The 14,468-nt window shown below is 46.9% G+C and overlaps 1 protein-coding gene across 1 annotated transcript in view; it reads right to left on the reverse strand.

Annotated features, from left to right (window-relative positions):
• Nucleotides 1-14,468, reverse strand: part of SPOCK1 (SPARC (osteonectin), cwcv and kazal like domains proteoglycan 1) — a 541,468-nt gene that overhangs the window by 176,240 nt on the left and 350,760 nt on the right. Inside the window, exon 4 of the mRNA XM_066342163.1 lies at nt 5,952-6,066. Within this exon, the coding sequence (XP_066198260.1) occupies nt 5,952-6,066 (115 nt within the window). The remainder of the gene's footprint in view (nt 1-5,951; nt 6,067-14,468) is intronic.

A 14,468-nucleotide genomic window follows, 5' to 3' on the forward strand; every position in this document is an offset into this window, starting at 1 on the left:
AAAACTGAGATAAAATAACCATCCTCCTTTCAAATACCCTCTGAGAGTTTGGTATCTGAGGCGCGTTCTGTGATGTGCTTCTCTCTGACCTCAAACACTTGGATTCTTTTTTTCAAGTTCACATAAAAGAGAGAAAGGGCCCAAATTGGTCTACTGCACCACCAGCCTCCACTGGATGTGGATTCTTTGCTGGTGTGGAGATAATTAGGAAGTGGAGACAGAAAGCCATTGCATTGGAGAGGCCTGGCCCACTGAGACTCCAGCTCCTCATTTAAAAACAGGTTAGTTCCCACCGCTCCCAAAAGGCTTTTGAGGGTACACTCAGATATTGAAAGCCCATCCTGACATCCTTTCTTCCCATTCACAAGACACTTGCAGAATTTGAGAATATAGCTTGTCTGGAAAGCTTACAACAAATGCTTCAATTTTCCATTCTCCAAATAAAAATCAATGGCAACAAAGAGGTAAAATCAATGTCTAGTGCTCGGCAGGGAGAAGTCCCCCGTCCCCATCTCTTGCTCACCCAAAACAATAAATCAGACCAGCCATTCCGATGGCAGCAAATCCCTGAGAGCAAGCCTTCTGCAGGTCATATGGCTTTCTGTCCACCCTTCTGTCCCTTATTGAGGGCATTTTCTTTAAGAAGACCTAAATATTCTCACCTGATCTGTGGTGGTGCTGTGGATAAGGCATCAACCTGGAATGCTGAGGTTGCCAGTTCAAATCCCTGGGCTGGCCCAGTCAAGGCACATATGGTAAGCAACCACTATGAGTTGATGCTTCCTGCTCCTCCCCCACCTTTTCTCTCCTTCTTTCTCTCTCCCCTCAATAAATGAGTAAAAATAAAATCTTAAAAAAAGAAGAACAACACCTAAATACTCTCAAACAAATTAATTTGCCAGTGGGGTCTCTGGCATCTAAGACCAGAGTTTGACCTGTCTCCCTAACGATCCATTTTCCATTACCAAGCCTTGGAGAATGCTCAGGCACCTTGTGGGCCTACTCCTTCAGGCTTCCTGGCACCATAGATGAGCTGCATTCTCCAGGGTTTCTTGTAAATGCAAATCATATAATAGACACTCTTTTAAAAAATTGGTCTGTCTTCTTTCACTCAGCATACTTAAGAAATTCACTCATGCTGCTGCTGCATCATGAAGATCCTATTTCTCTTATTGCTGCATAGTATTCCATGACAGTGGATAGACCACAATCTGTTTATCCATTGTCTGCTGATGGATATTTGGGTTGTCTCCAACTTTTGGCTATAGCAACTGAAGCAGCTATGAAAGTCCCTGAGTAGGTCTTTGTGTGGACCTAAGCTTTCATTGCACATTTAGATACAAATCTTTCGTTGGATCTATGTTTTGCAAATACTTTCTCCCGGTGTGGCTTGCCTTTTTATTTTAATTTTGATGATACCCAATTTGTTGATTTTCTATTTATTTTAGCATTTATAGTTCATATTTTTTGTGTGTGTCTTGGTTAAGAAATTTTTGTCAGGCCCTGGCCGGTTGGCTTGGTGGTAGAGCATCGGCCTGGCATGCGGAAGTCCCGGGTTCGATTTCCGGCCAGGGCACACAGGAGAAGTGCCCGTCTGCTTCTCCACCCCTCCCCCTCTCCTTCCTCTCTGTCTCTCTCTTCCCCTCCCGCAGCCGAGGCTCGAGGCTCCATTGGAGCAAAAGATGGCCCGGGCACTGGGGATGGCTCCTTGGCCTCTGCCCCAGGCGCTAGAGTAGCTCTGGTCACGACAGAGTGACGCCCCAGATGGGCAGAGCATCGCCCCCTGGTGGGCGTGCTGGGTGGATCCCGGTCGGGCGCATGTGGGAGTCTGTCTGCCTCCCGGTTTCCAGCTTCAGAAAAAAAAAAAGAAAAAGAAAAGAAATTTTTGTCAAATCCAAGGTTACTACTCTTATTTTCTTCCGAAAGTTTTATTGTCTTGGCTCTTATATTTAGGATCCATTTCTAACTCTTTTTTTGTTTAGTGCGCTACACGATCACTAATATATATAACAGCAGAATCATAAAAATACTCATTTCTAAATATTAACCGAAGACAGTCCAATACGAAGTATAGGCCCACCGTGATAAACAAGTTTTGACAAAAACGAACCAATGGACAAAACCTGTGACTGGCAGAATGGAAGGAAATGTGCTGGGATGTTTTCATTCCTATTTTAAGATTATATGACCATGACCAATTTCCTCTTTCTTTCTACTTGTCCATGTTTTCTGTAACAAGCATCACCTATCATTACAAAAATAAATAAATAAATTGCAATATTGTGAAAGAGTCCTCTGAGAGAAGGCTTCCCGATTCCCAGCAGCCTTCACAGTGCTCTTTAGTGCATGAATGGCCCCTCTGGAGAACCAGAACGATGAACACACTACCAAGAATTCCCCTTTTCCCAAGATTAATAGCAGGAAAAGATGAAATCAAGAACTTCCAAAGAAAATTCTCCAGAGAGGATGTGAGTTTAGATGAAGCCTCTAAAAGAAAGCAAACACAGACCCAAATGCTACCCTAACAAAGAAAAAGAATTCCAGTAGAGGGAGGGCTGGTTGCCTGGCCCCACCCCCTCCCCCGATCCGCTAGCCTTGAACTCTGCAGTCACAGACCTCTGGGGCAAACCGCTAGCTGCTCCACTCACTCCATCTCTGGGAGCAGAGAAAGCTAATGGAAGTCTCTTGCAGATGGGCTCCCTGTCCTTCTGTCCCAATGTGCTTACAGAGACAGTCTCAGCCAGCCTCCCAATCAGCCCCCGGCTCCCAGCCGCCTCTCTGTGTGTGTGCACGGCTCCCCGTCTGGAAGGCAGGATTTGCCTCTTGAGCTGCTGCAGAGGCCAGACTGGCTGATGGAATTGCCTACAGATGTTTCAGAGAGAGAAAGATTACTTCCCTGATTGATGCATATATAAAGAGTTGTCAACATGGTCCCCCTGGTCAGAGGGGACCCCTAAAGTATAATGTGGAAAGACAGATGTTTCATTTGGGAAATAGCCCAAGACCCTGAGAAAGAGGCATGCATTTGGCTGATATGGCGGGCCGAGTAATTCAGGCTCTGTGAGGACAAGAGGGGGAGGGCTGGACCCACAGCCACAGCCAACACCACTGCAGGGCCTCCCCGGCTCAGGCCACCTCCCAAATCCTAAGAGGGGAGTGGCATGCCTCCTCAATCGGCCTCTTCTTTGGGCTGTTTTTCCAATGAACGAACAGATGCTGTTATTAAAAATGTAGTCATCTTCTCAGTCATCACCTGCTGTGATCACAAAAGGGGCCACAGAAATGACACTGGAATCCTTATGCTAAAAGTCACAGGCTTTCCAGGCAGGGATGGTGACACAGGAGCAATCAGATGGGGAAGGGCTAGGCACCTGGGTGGCCTCCTTTTTCTCAGAAGCATGCAACTTCGCAGTTTTCTAGCTGACCTTCCAGAACGAATCAGACAGTAACAACTATAATCATAACTGTTTTAGTAATTGGAAGACAGCTGTCATCATGTGACACTAGTTTGTGTACTTTATATACCTTTATCTATTGAACTCTCACGCAAACTTACATAGCAATACCCTACACAAGGATTAGTAATATTTACTACCTATAAATGCTCTCTGTGAGAATGGCTAGAGCATGAATTCCAGCAAATAGAAAAAAGAGGTAAATACTTTCAGTAAACCCATTTTACAAATGAGAAAGTGCAGATTCAAAAAGGTAATTAGCCAAGGTCGCAAGGCTATGAAGCCGTCAACCTCGGAATTTTAGCCCAGATTGGTCTCATTCCCAAGTCCATGCATCAATCACAGCAGCTTTGAGGTCACCAGGAGATACGGGAGATGAGGGTTACACTTTCAACTCACACAAAAAAGTGTTGGTGCTTCCAACAGAAAAACATGGCATGCCAGAAAAACACCTCTTACACCTGGAAAAGCCTGAATACCAATGAGATTGTTGCCCCTGACTCAAACAGATTTGAGCCTAAGACTAAAAATATCATATCTGGCACTTCCAGCAAGGGCTGTATGCTAGGTGGAAACAGGCAATGGACTCTCTACATTACACACACACACACACACACACACACGCACACACACGTATACATGCACACACATACACACACGCATACATGCACACACAGATGGCTGAACAACCTAGGGCACTATCCCAAAGGCTGTTTGGGTATTTGCAGCAAAAGAGGATAAATCAAGTATGGCAAGAGAATCTAGGATCATTTTCTCAGAGTATGTATGCCTTAAAAGGAATTTCTAATATCAAAAAATTATCCTTTACATCCCATTCCACAGTGATTTTCCTTCAGGGTGGGAAGTGGGTCTCCTGTTACTGCTCTAGCCTCAGTGCCTAACGTAACCCTGGCACACAATAGGTACTCAGAGCCTTTTTGTGGAAGAACAATGAATGAATGGACAGATAAGGACAGGCTGAATAAAGAGGCCACCATGTGGTAGTGATAAAAACCATAAGCCTTGGAGGGAGACAGTCCTGGATTTGAATCATGGCTGGCACTCACTAAATAGACAAGCAAACCACTCATGCCTCTCTGCCTCGGTTCCTCTCATCTTTAGAGTTGAGCCAAAAATAACCACCACTTGATGAAATGGCTGCGAGAATTCACAGATGTGGGTGCTGAGCACAGTATGGACACATGCTGGAGTTTTGGGAGCGAGATCTAGCTTTACTTCTTGAAGTAAAACAGCAGAGCAGACTGCAGCACCTTGCATGCCAGTCTCACAGAGACGAAGGCCAACTACTCCGAGGTGCGTGTGGAAGCCAGGTCCGCTACTGCAGGCACCATGTTTGCAGAGGCAGAGGGCGGTCGGCTGTGCTCGGTGCTGTCATGCCTGCTGGACCCTGCTGCAGAGGAGCTCCTCAGGCATGGTCAGAGGACACCAAGCGGGGGATCAGGGGAAAGTAAACATACTCTAAGAGGAGCAAAAGGGACCGCACTGCTGAGACCTCAAAAACTAAGGGGTGAGAGAGGACACGTTCTGTGTGGCTCTAGGACCAGAGTGAAACAAAGGAGCGAAAGTGATCGGGAGACAGATTTCAGTGGGAATCAAGTTCCGGAAAGGTGACTTTCTTTGCCTGAGGCCATGGGGCAGTGCAGGTGAATGGCAGAGCAAGCTGCCAATCCAGAATTGGGCGTCATGACGCCAACGCCCCGTCACTGCGCCTCTCCATTGAAGGCAGTACAGGGAGGTGGCAGCACAGGTCCTGGAATCTCCTCCCCTCCACCCAACCCCATTCTTAAAGAGAGCCTGCCTTCTGTGTTCCTGTCTGTTTTCTTGCCTTGAGTGCTTTTGCAGGACTGAAGACAGAATGAGCCTAAAATCAAAGGCTCTGTCATTTGTAAAAGCATAAGCTGGGGGGTGGGGGAGCAAAAGCTTTAAGGATCCTGAAGAACAGTGGGGAGGCCTCCCCGGGCTGCAGAAGAGAGAATACCGGAGGCCGTCCCAAGGAGAGAGAGCAAGACGTGTTCTCAGAAGGAATGTGGTGCGCTGGTCCTAAGGCGCTGGCCTCCACACCAGGGCCCAGCCAGGACAGACGCAGACAGTCCCTGGGCCTCAAGGGACTTCAAAGGGTTACTGTGCTGAGGGGCAACCAGGAGGCTAAAGGTTCACCCTTTTTCTTAGCTACCAGCTTCCTGGATCCTGGGGTCATCCCAGGAGAGGGCACAATGCCAATAAGATGAAGAAAGAATTTTCTCTTCTGCTGCTCATATAAAAGCTCAGAGTCAAAGTCGATTTAAAGGAAATAAAGATATTGACATCCTTTGAAAATCTGTGTCTGAGAATCACAGCAGGAGGGAGGCACCAAATACCGTATCAAACGGTGACACAGACCCCTGCTTGCCCTCTGCCCCCCCCCGCCGCCCCCTAATCAGAGGCGGGCACACCTGGGTCCGCCCCTGGAGAGCAATGCCCGGCCTCCTGCCTTACCTGGGGAGCAGGTGCTTGCGGCTGATGCACAGGGTGGTCTGGTAGTCCTGGGTCACACACACCTTGTGAGGGCTGCATTTCACCTTCAGGCAGGGGTCTTTGGTTGGGTCCAGGGCTGAGGCAAAAAAAAAGAAGAAGAAGAAGAAAAAGAAGAACAAAAACAGGGCGGTTAGAACCTCCAGGGAAAATTTAATTTCTATTTTGACTCAAACAGATGAGTGAGAAGTAGACTATCTGTTTGCACTCCATGCTGTTTCTTTAGGCTGGAGGGTACTGGAAAGACTCCCCCCACCCTGTCGGGAGTCTGTGTCTCTGGTGCGTGTTTTCCTTCTCATCAGGACAGTGATTCCTCTGGGCCACGAGGAGCTGTAGCATCTCCATCTTTGGCAGGAATTACTTATAAAATCCTTCAGAATCTTACATGCTCCAAGGACCAGGAGCCCCCTTTCCCTCTTCGGTTAGCTGTCTACTGCTTCTCACAGCTTCATCTGTGCCTAATTTTACTTATTTCCTGTAATATAAAAAATCCTTGAGGGCAGAGGTAGGTCTTTGTGTTTTGTTTTGTTTTTTTACTTCAGTTCAATCTACATAGACGATGTGCAGAAATAAGCCTATTATAAGTTTTTGTGAAGAACTTCCAGATGCACAAGACGTTTCTGTGCCACATGAAGTTACAACACAACAGGGAGGGGGAGGAGCGTACCCATAAATATTCATTGTGCAAGTGAGAATTAGATAAGGGCCATGACAGGCGTGTAGAGTGATAACAGAGCTGGAGAGGAAAACGGAGATCAATTTCTGGGGCAAGGATTAATGAAGCATTCATATGTGAGCTGGATTTTGAAGGATGGGCAGGGTTTTGAAAAGCCAAGAGAGAAAAGCACCCCAAGCCAGTAGCCTGCACACACCAATGAAGGGAGGCTTGTCTGGGCCATCAGAAGACATTCCATCTGACTAGTGAGTCTGTCTGTGTCTGGGAGTAATGAGAGTGGAAAGGTGATTCAACCCAGTCACTAGAGAAAGGGTCTCCAGGGACAGCAGGTCATATACTGTAGTGCGCTAGAACAGAGAGAGCCGCAGGCCCTTAGCTCACCCGCGCTATATATGCAGAGGTGGCTATGCTCATGGAGGCAGAGAAGTGACTGCAGGGGATTCTTTGCAAAACAGAAGCAATCATGCAGTCCCACGGCTCCAGGGCCCAAAGGCTGTGAGGCCATAAATCTTTCACAGCTGCTCTCTACATCCAGGCAGCTGATGCTTCGCCAGGTCCACCCCACGCCGACATTTGGTTCAACATATCAGCATCCAGAGCAGGAACAGAAAAACTCCTCCGAGAAATGCCATCTCCTCTCCACTATCGGGCCCCTCACCATCACAATCGCCCCACACTTATATGAAGTCACCATTCCTCCCTGCCCTCCCAGGTCCAGAATCTCAGCACCATTTTCCTCAGACAGCTTCTGGGAACGTCTCAAGGGACCGGAACACAAACGCCCACAGGCGTCTGTGCCGCTGGCACCTCTCAGGGCGGCATCCTCTATGACAGCAGCCTCGTGCTGTAAACACAAACCAGGCACATCTTAGGCCAGGCTGGTCAGCAATGAGACCCGGTCCTGGTCATCCCAGGGGAGTCACCTGGCAGAACCTGCTCCACAAGTGACCTGCCAGAGCCCCGGGAGCAGAGGACACACTCTGACCACACTCTGACCTCATGGCTGAGGGCTGCCTCTTGTCCTCTGAGGCTGGGCATCCCAACACCTGACTGGGAACTCCCTGGCCCCAGGTGCAACTCTCCTGGTCCTGGGGACTTCCACATGAGAAGCCAGGCTACTGGTGCATCTCAGGCCAGTGATCTTCCCCTTGTGTACTGTCCTCACTCAACCCCAGCTGGCAGTCCAACCAACTTTGATTTTCTTTCCAAGACTCGTACAAACTTGCACCAACAATGAAAACTGATTACCAGTCGGCAATTAATGATGACCATGCTGGTCTTCTGCTGCCTCTTCTCACACCTCCAACCACTGCAGGGTGAAGTAAGACAGTTATAGATCTCAAAAAGCTTCGGACCAGACCACCGGCAGCCCTGTCCGCAGGGTCCAGCCGACCCTGGTAGAACCCTCAGGATGTTTGTGGAGCACAGCTCATAGATGGAGACTGAAAGGCTGCCCTCAGGACAGGCACGAGATCCACAGTATCGCATGATGAGCTTCATGGCCGAGTGTGAGCGCCCGTTTGCTTCTGCAGGCAGCTTCACAAACGTGATGTCCACTCCGCCGCCTGGGTGGCCTCAACGGCCAGTGCAGTCTCGAGGCAAGCAAGTGAGCCTTGCAGGAGCCAGCACAGCCTCTCAGCCAGGCTTCCGGCTGGGACCACTGGCTCTACCACTCACCAGCGTTCCCCACCCCCTACAGCCTCTCCTCTTAAACTACTGTGTGTGGTTGCTATGAGGATTAAATGACAGTTAATATCTGTAAGTGCTTAGAAAGAACAGCCCTCTTAGGTGTTTATTAATTTTTTGTGTGTCTGTATTTTGTTGCCAGCATGAATAATAACAAGAACAACAGCTACTACTTACCCCAGGCTTTGGACACACGGGCAGTAAACTAAGCCCTCTAACTGGGTTACCATATTTAATTCTCACAGCCACCCACGGAGGCAGCTCTGTGTTCCTGTGCCCACCTTTCAAATAAAGGTCTTAAAGAGAAGTCCTTGGGGAGAGGTGCAGAGGGTGTTTGTCACCTGGGGGGTGACTCAAGAACCCAAAATCCTCACTACCACAGGCCGCAGCAGAAGAGTCAGCTAGGATCCCCTTTTACAAGTTGATTGTGGGCCCCACCTTACAAGAGAGAATCCAGAAGCACCATGTTCCTGAGAGGCCTTCCAGGGACGATGAGTTTTAAGGGGCAGCCAGAGGGCTGGGGGCTGGGTGGGCTGAGCCACACGGGACTGCCTCAAAGTGCCACAGTCTCAGTGCTCCCCAGAAGGAGGGGTGCCCAGCCCTGGGCAAGTGTGTCCTTGGCCTACTCCCTCTGAATGCAGCCAGCCCCCAATTGAGTCAACTGACCAGTGGTCTGGGCAACTTCCTTCCTGTAACCTTGCCATCTGTCCCCCTACCATTAGGCTAATACTATAGATCACCCCTCCTCCAAGGCTCAGAGCTAACATTACTAAAACAAACAAAAAACTGCAACCAAAAACACTAATAAGTAAAAAGTGTCAGTTATTTCACTCCCTATGCATACTTCCTTAACAATTTGCATATAAAAATCAAGTCGGCTAAAAATTAATTACCGGGACTGAATTCTTCAAACATGTATGTGAATTATTTAAATGAACTTCACAGAACAACAAAACAGTAACAAATCAAGCTGTTGGCATTTATTTAATCACCAGGATTCGTCTTGTTTTTGAAAAACAGCAACATTGGAATTAAAAATGGGTGTGCATGGTAAAAGGAATGTGTCCTTTCCATTTAAACTGCAGGCTCCCAAACAAGCTTTTTCCAGAAGCCCCAGGGCTCAGGTGGCACTCCTGAAAGGTGGCCCTTAGGGAAGGCACCCAGCACCTGTTTTGGACAGGGCCCTGTGGCTCCACTATCTAAGGAGAATGATAAGACATCAAACTAGTTAAATGGCATTTAAGAGGCTCTCTAATAAGGTGTGGGGAAGTGGTGCAGGTGAGGGAAGGGGGAGAGAGCTGAGTCAGTGATAACCTTGACCAGGCTACACACTTCATGTCAAGGTGCTAATGATTCCTGGAGACTGTGCTCCAAGCATTTCTCTCTGAGCACACGTTTGGTGTTGGCAAGCAGCAATTTCCGAGAGACAGCAAAGCCTCTTCTGTCTCGATCCCTGCAGAACGAATGTGGCCTTACCCACAGTAATGTGCCTAGCACAGAGCATGGGAGGTTAATTTCAGCTTTCCTGCTCATGCCCAGAAAATCAAGTGTCAACCAGCACATGATACGTGTCCAAGTAATTTTTAAATACTTTTTACAGAAAGTTTTTTCAGAGGAAAGAAAACAAGAATGAATTAATTTAAAGAGAGATTTGCTGAGCTGGAAAACATTGAATTCAAGAGCCAATTAATTACAGGTTACATGTAATTTTTAAAATTAATTTTATTTTCTAAGCTCACTGCTTGATCTCAATTATAGTAGTGATATTTTAATTATCTTAATTGTTTCCAAACTTGTTTTCAGTTCAAGTTATTTTTTAATTAGCTACATAGCTTTTTAAATCCTGAATCAAACCTTTTTGCTTTCCTTGGGCACATCCCATAAGCTCACAGGCAAAGGATTGTAACAGCTGTAACAGCCGAGTGGGTACCGCCTCAGAGACGCTGAGAGAAGAGGATGTGCCATTTTGTGGGTTGCCCGAAGGGTCCCTGAGAGTCCCCTGGGGGGTGACACATGCTTGTGTTTACTCCATTAATACGTGCAGAGCATCCGTGTGTGCAGCTGTGTCTGCTGGCTGGAGGCCAGCACCTCTGGAGTGAACAGGACGCCATTCCTGCCCTCAGGAACTCACAGCTCAGCAGAGGAGACAGGCAGGGGGGATAAGGGAGGTACCACATCCTGCCTTCCAGGTGGTCAGGTGAGACTTCCTGGAGAGACTGACATTGATGGAAAAGTGGGTTTAACCCACATAACAGATTGAGGAAGAACCTTCCAGATAAAAAAGAAGCTTCCTTTGCAGACCTAAGAGAAATCACAACAAGTCTGGGGAACTGCAGTGGTTTACCAGGCTGGGGCAGGTGGTGAGTGCGAAGACTGGAGAGGGGGCCTTAAAACCACAGTGAGGACTCAGGGCCCTGGCTTCCAGGCTCCACAGTGACCGACCACACACAGGGCTGAGCTTGGTGGTCTCTGGCACATCCTCCCGTGCCAGGCAGCTGTGAGCAACTGCTCTGTGGTAGAAGGTGAGAGAGTCCTTTACACACACTGTATGTGGAAAGTGGAGCTCTGCTAAGAACAGACATGCTGCACACCCTCACTCCCCAAATGTGGAGGCCCCAGGGGTCAGCTCTTAGAGCTCCTTTTCATCCTTTGAGGAACCACCATGCCCCCTTTCCCTGGGGATAACAGGATGCACAGAATTCTGGAAGGCAACAGGCCTACGTGGTAAGACCGATAAGCAAAGATTTAGTCTAAACAGCCATGTCAACTTGTGGTCCGCCTCGGTGTCTCCTAGAAATGCCCTCAAACAAAAGGCCACTTGATTTGCAAAAGCATTGACAAATCAATGCCTGTCTGTTTTCTCCTTATTGCTTTTAAGATTGCTCTCTGCCCGAATCAAGCTCATCCGAAGTTCATCTGAAGAGCAAGGACACTCCCAGTGATTCATTAGGAGTGACTTAATGGATGATTGACAACAAAATTACTCCAAACTGCTAAAACCTCATCAGGCTAAGATCCCAAACCTTTATTAGGGCTTGTCTGTCCGCATGGTAACATACGCATGCATTTTGCTTTCAACGTCCCCCCCCCACACACACACACATACACACCCTCCAGAGGGTCTTGTGTACTAGCTGACTTGACAGAGCCTCACAGAATACAAAATAGGAGAATCTGCCCATAGGATTTTGCTGCAGCCAGAGAAGAATGGCAGTGTGGAAGGCCTCCATCACCTCTCAGCTTTCAAGTTGAGGTGTGGGCCAAGTTCTCTGGGGCCGAACAAAGGGGTCTATTGACCATGCATCTAACTAGGACAGCTAAGTGATATCCATGGCTGTACATGTGCCCAAGGAGTGCTGAGGAAAGGTGAGGGACATGGGACAGACAAGGACAAAGGGGCAAAGGATAAAAGTATGCACTCTGAGAAGAGACCTTTTCTTTCCCTTCAAACAAAAGATCTAAGGACTCATTTCTTTTCAAATTAAGGACATTCTCTCTCTCTCTCTCACAATATTACAGGCAGTGTCTGTGTGTTTGGTGGGGTGATATCAACAATTAATAGCCTTTTGGAAGGGCAACTTTTCAACCTGCTTTTAAATGATAACAACTGTTAAACATAGTTGAATGGGCCTATGGGAGTTAATGATATTATTCCTTCAACTTTCTGGTATACACAAAATTTTAATAACAAAAGAAGGGAGAAAGAAATACCCTATGACCTAGAAAGTGAATACGTTAGGCAAAAATGTGCACCTTAATGGACTATAACAAGGAAAAGTCATAAACAACTTGAATGCCCATCTAGATGAGTCTGTTTCGGCTGCCACAACAAAGTGCCACAAGCTGGGGGGCTTGAACAACAGAAACTGATTTTCTCACAGTTTTGGAGGCTAGAAGCTGAGATTAGAGTGTTGGCATGGTCAGTTTCTGGTGAGAGCCCTCTTTCTGGCTTGCAGAGGGCCACCTTCTTGCTTCTGCTAGCACATGGCCTTTTCTAAGTGCAGTCACAGAGCAAATGAGCTCTTTGATTTCTCTTCCTAAGAGGACACTTATGCTACCAGCTTAGAGCCCCACCCTTATGACCTCATTTAACCTTAATGACTTCCTTAGAGAACCCATCTCCAAATACAGCCACAGTGAGGGTAAAAGCTGTAACACATTCAGTCCACACACCATCTATAGGGAAATGGCTACCTTAATTGAAGACATCCATTTATGAAATATTATCCAGCTATTATAAAGGAGAAAGTAGGGCTGTATATTCTAAAATGGGCAGATGTTTATGATACATGAAAGAGCAAGTTAGATGAGAAAACTGATTTGAAATGGCAAAATAACCTCCTGACACTATGCAGCTAATAAATGTCAAAACCAGTTCTCAAAACCGGGTCTGTTTATTTCCAAAGATGGCCTTCCCCTTTGCTACTGTACCAGCTCCAGCCTCCCCCCACTCACACACCAGCATCCTCAGTTTCTCTTGTTTTTTCTCTGTCCCCTGGGGCTACCCTTGCAATGCCCTGTGACTGAATTCAAACTCCCTACCCCCCATCACCACCAATACAAGTGCTGCCTGTTGCTGACGACTAGTCTAGAAACATCAGAGTCTCCTTCTGCTTCCTGTAAAATCTTGTCTGCCGCAGGGAGAGAATGACAAGGCATGACCATCAGCAGGATCAAGAGCAAGTGCCCCGCCCTGTGAGGTTTTGGCATTTGCCTCTGATGAGTTCGGGACACCCTAGGCCTGGTGGACAGGAAGGCAGTAGCTAGGAAGAGCTCTGTCCCTCTGCTCATGTGTAAAATAAGACATTATAAGCAACCACTGAGAAGTCCAACATGGCTAATTTGTATGTCCTGATCATTAGAAAAGAATGTGCTAAGCCAGGTTTATGAGAGTAGCTATGGGAATATGCTCCATAAAATGACAGGTCACAAAATTTTATTAGCTTGGCCAGCCAATCCCCGCTTCTCAAAGTGATCATCTCACACCAACCCTGTTCCCCAGCTGAAGACGAGGAGTCTCACTCCATGTTTACATCAAGAAACAAATTTCCCTTTCAAAATGGGATGGGGAGAGGAGGGAGAAGGACAGGAGGGCAGACGAACTAAGTGGAAAAATGGGGAAGGAAGGAACATCTTATCACATAATACATTATTTAATTAGGGGCTGACCAGGAGGAGAATGACATCCATCAACCTGTAGAATATAATATACTATTCTGACTTATCAATGAGGAAACTGGTTAGTTTATTATTAATTACCAAAAAGGAAACTGACACAGAGATGTTAAGTAACTTGTCTGTGGCCACACAGCTGCTAAATCTGGATTTCAGTCAGGGTAGAAGCTGATGCTCAGAGCCAATGGCCAGTCACGAAAACAGCATTATAAGGGGGGGGGGGGGGGGTTAAAGGGAGAACTATAGTGCCAAGCAGCAGCATACTGGGCTCCTCTGTCACCTCCCCAAAGAATCACATCACCCATACAATCCCAGAAATAACTTCTTACTGTGAAGAAAACATTGCACTATCCAAAATCAAAGCCAGATGTTGGATATTCGAATAAATTTATATGACTTTTCTAAAGAATACAAAAGTCAAAATTCTCTTCAAGACAATCCTGATACTTAGTGGACCTAGGTCCCTCTGTGACTTAAGAAACAACACCAGGTAACCATGCGGTGCCTTCTGTGAAGGCTGTTATGAGGTATGCGTACGCCACATCAGTGATGGGACATACGAATGCCCAGTTTTGGGCGGGACAGAGCAGTATGACCAGCAGGACCCAGGAACAGGCTCAATTCCCAGCAGAGGAGCAAGACACCACCTACAGGTAAGTCTGAACCTTTTCACTTATCAAAATGTCCAGGATTTATTTCAATGTTATAACAGCAAAGATACTTAGGTTCTATTTCATTGTAACTGACAGAAATTATTCATGACACTTATGAATAAAGGAGAGAGAGCATTACTTAAAATACCTAAGAACCAGTTCTATGACCTAGGTCAGAGGACTTTAAAAGCACAATAAAAATAAAAATAAAATATTTCCAGGAAAGAGGTATACTGAGGAGTATTGTAGCTCAAAAAGTCCATCTTTGGTACCTGGCTTCACCTTATTGCA

This window comes from Saccopteryx leptura, chromosome 6, assembly GCF_036850995.1.
Source record: "Saccopteryx leptura isolate mSacLep1 chromosome 6, mSacLep1_pri_phased_curated, whole genome shotgun sequence".
NCBI classification, from domain to species: Eukaryota; Metazoa; Chordata; class Mammalia; order Chiroptera; family Emballonuridae; genus Saccopteryx; species Saccopteryx leptura.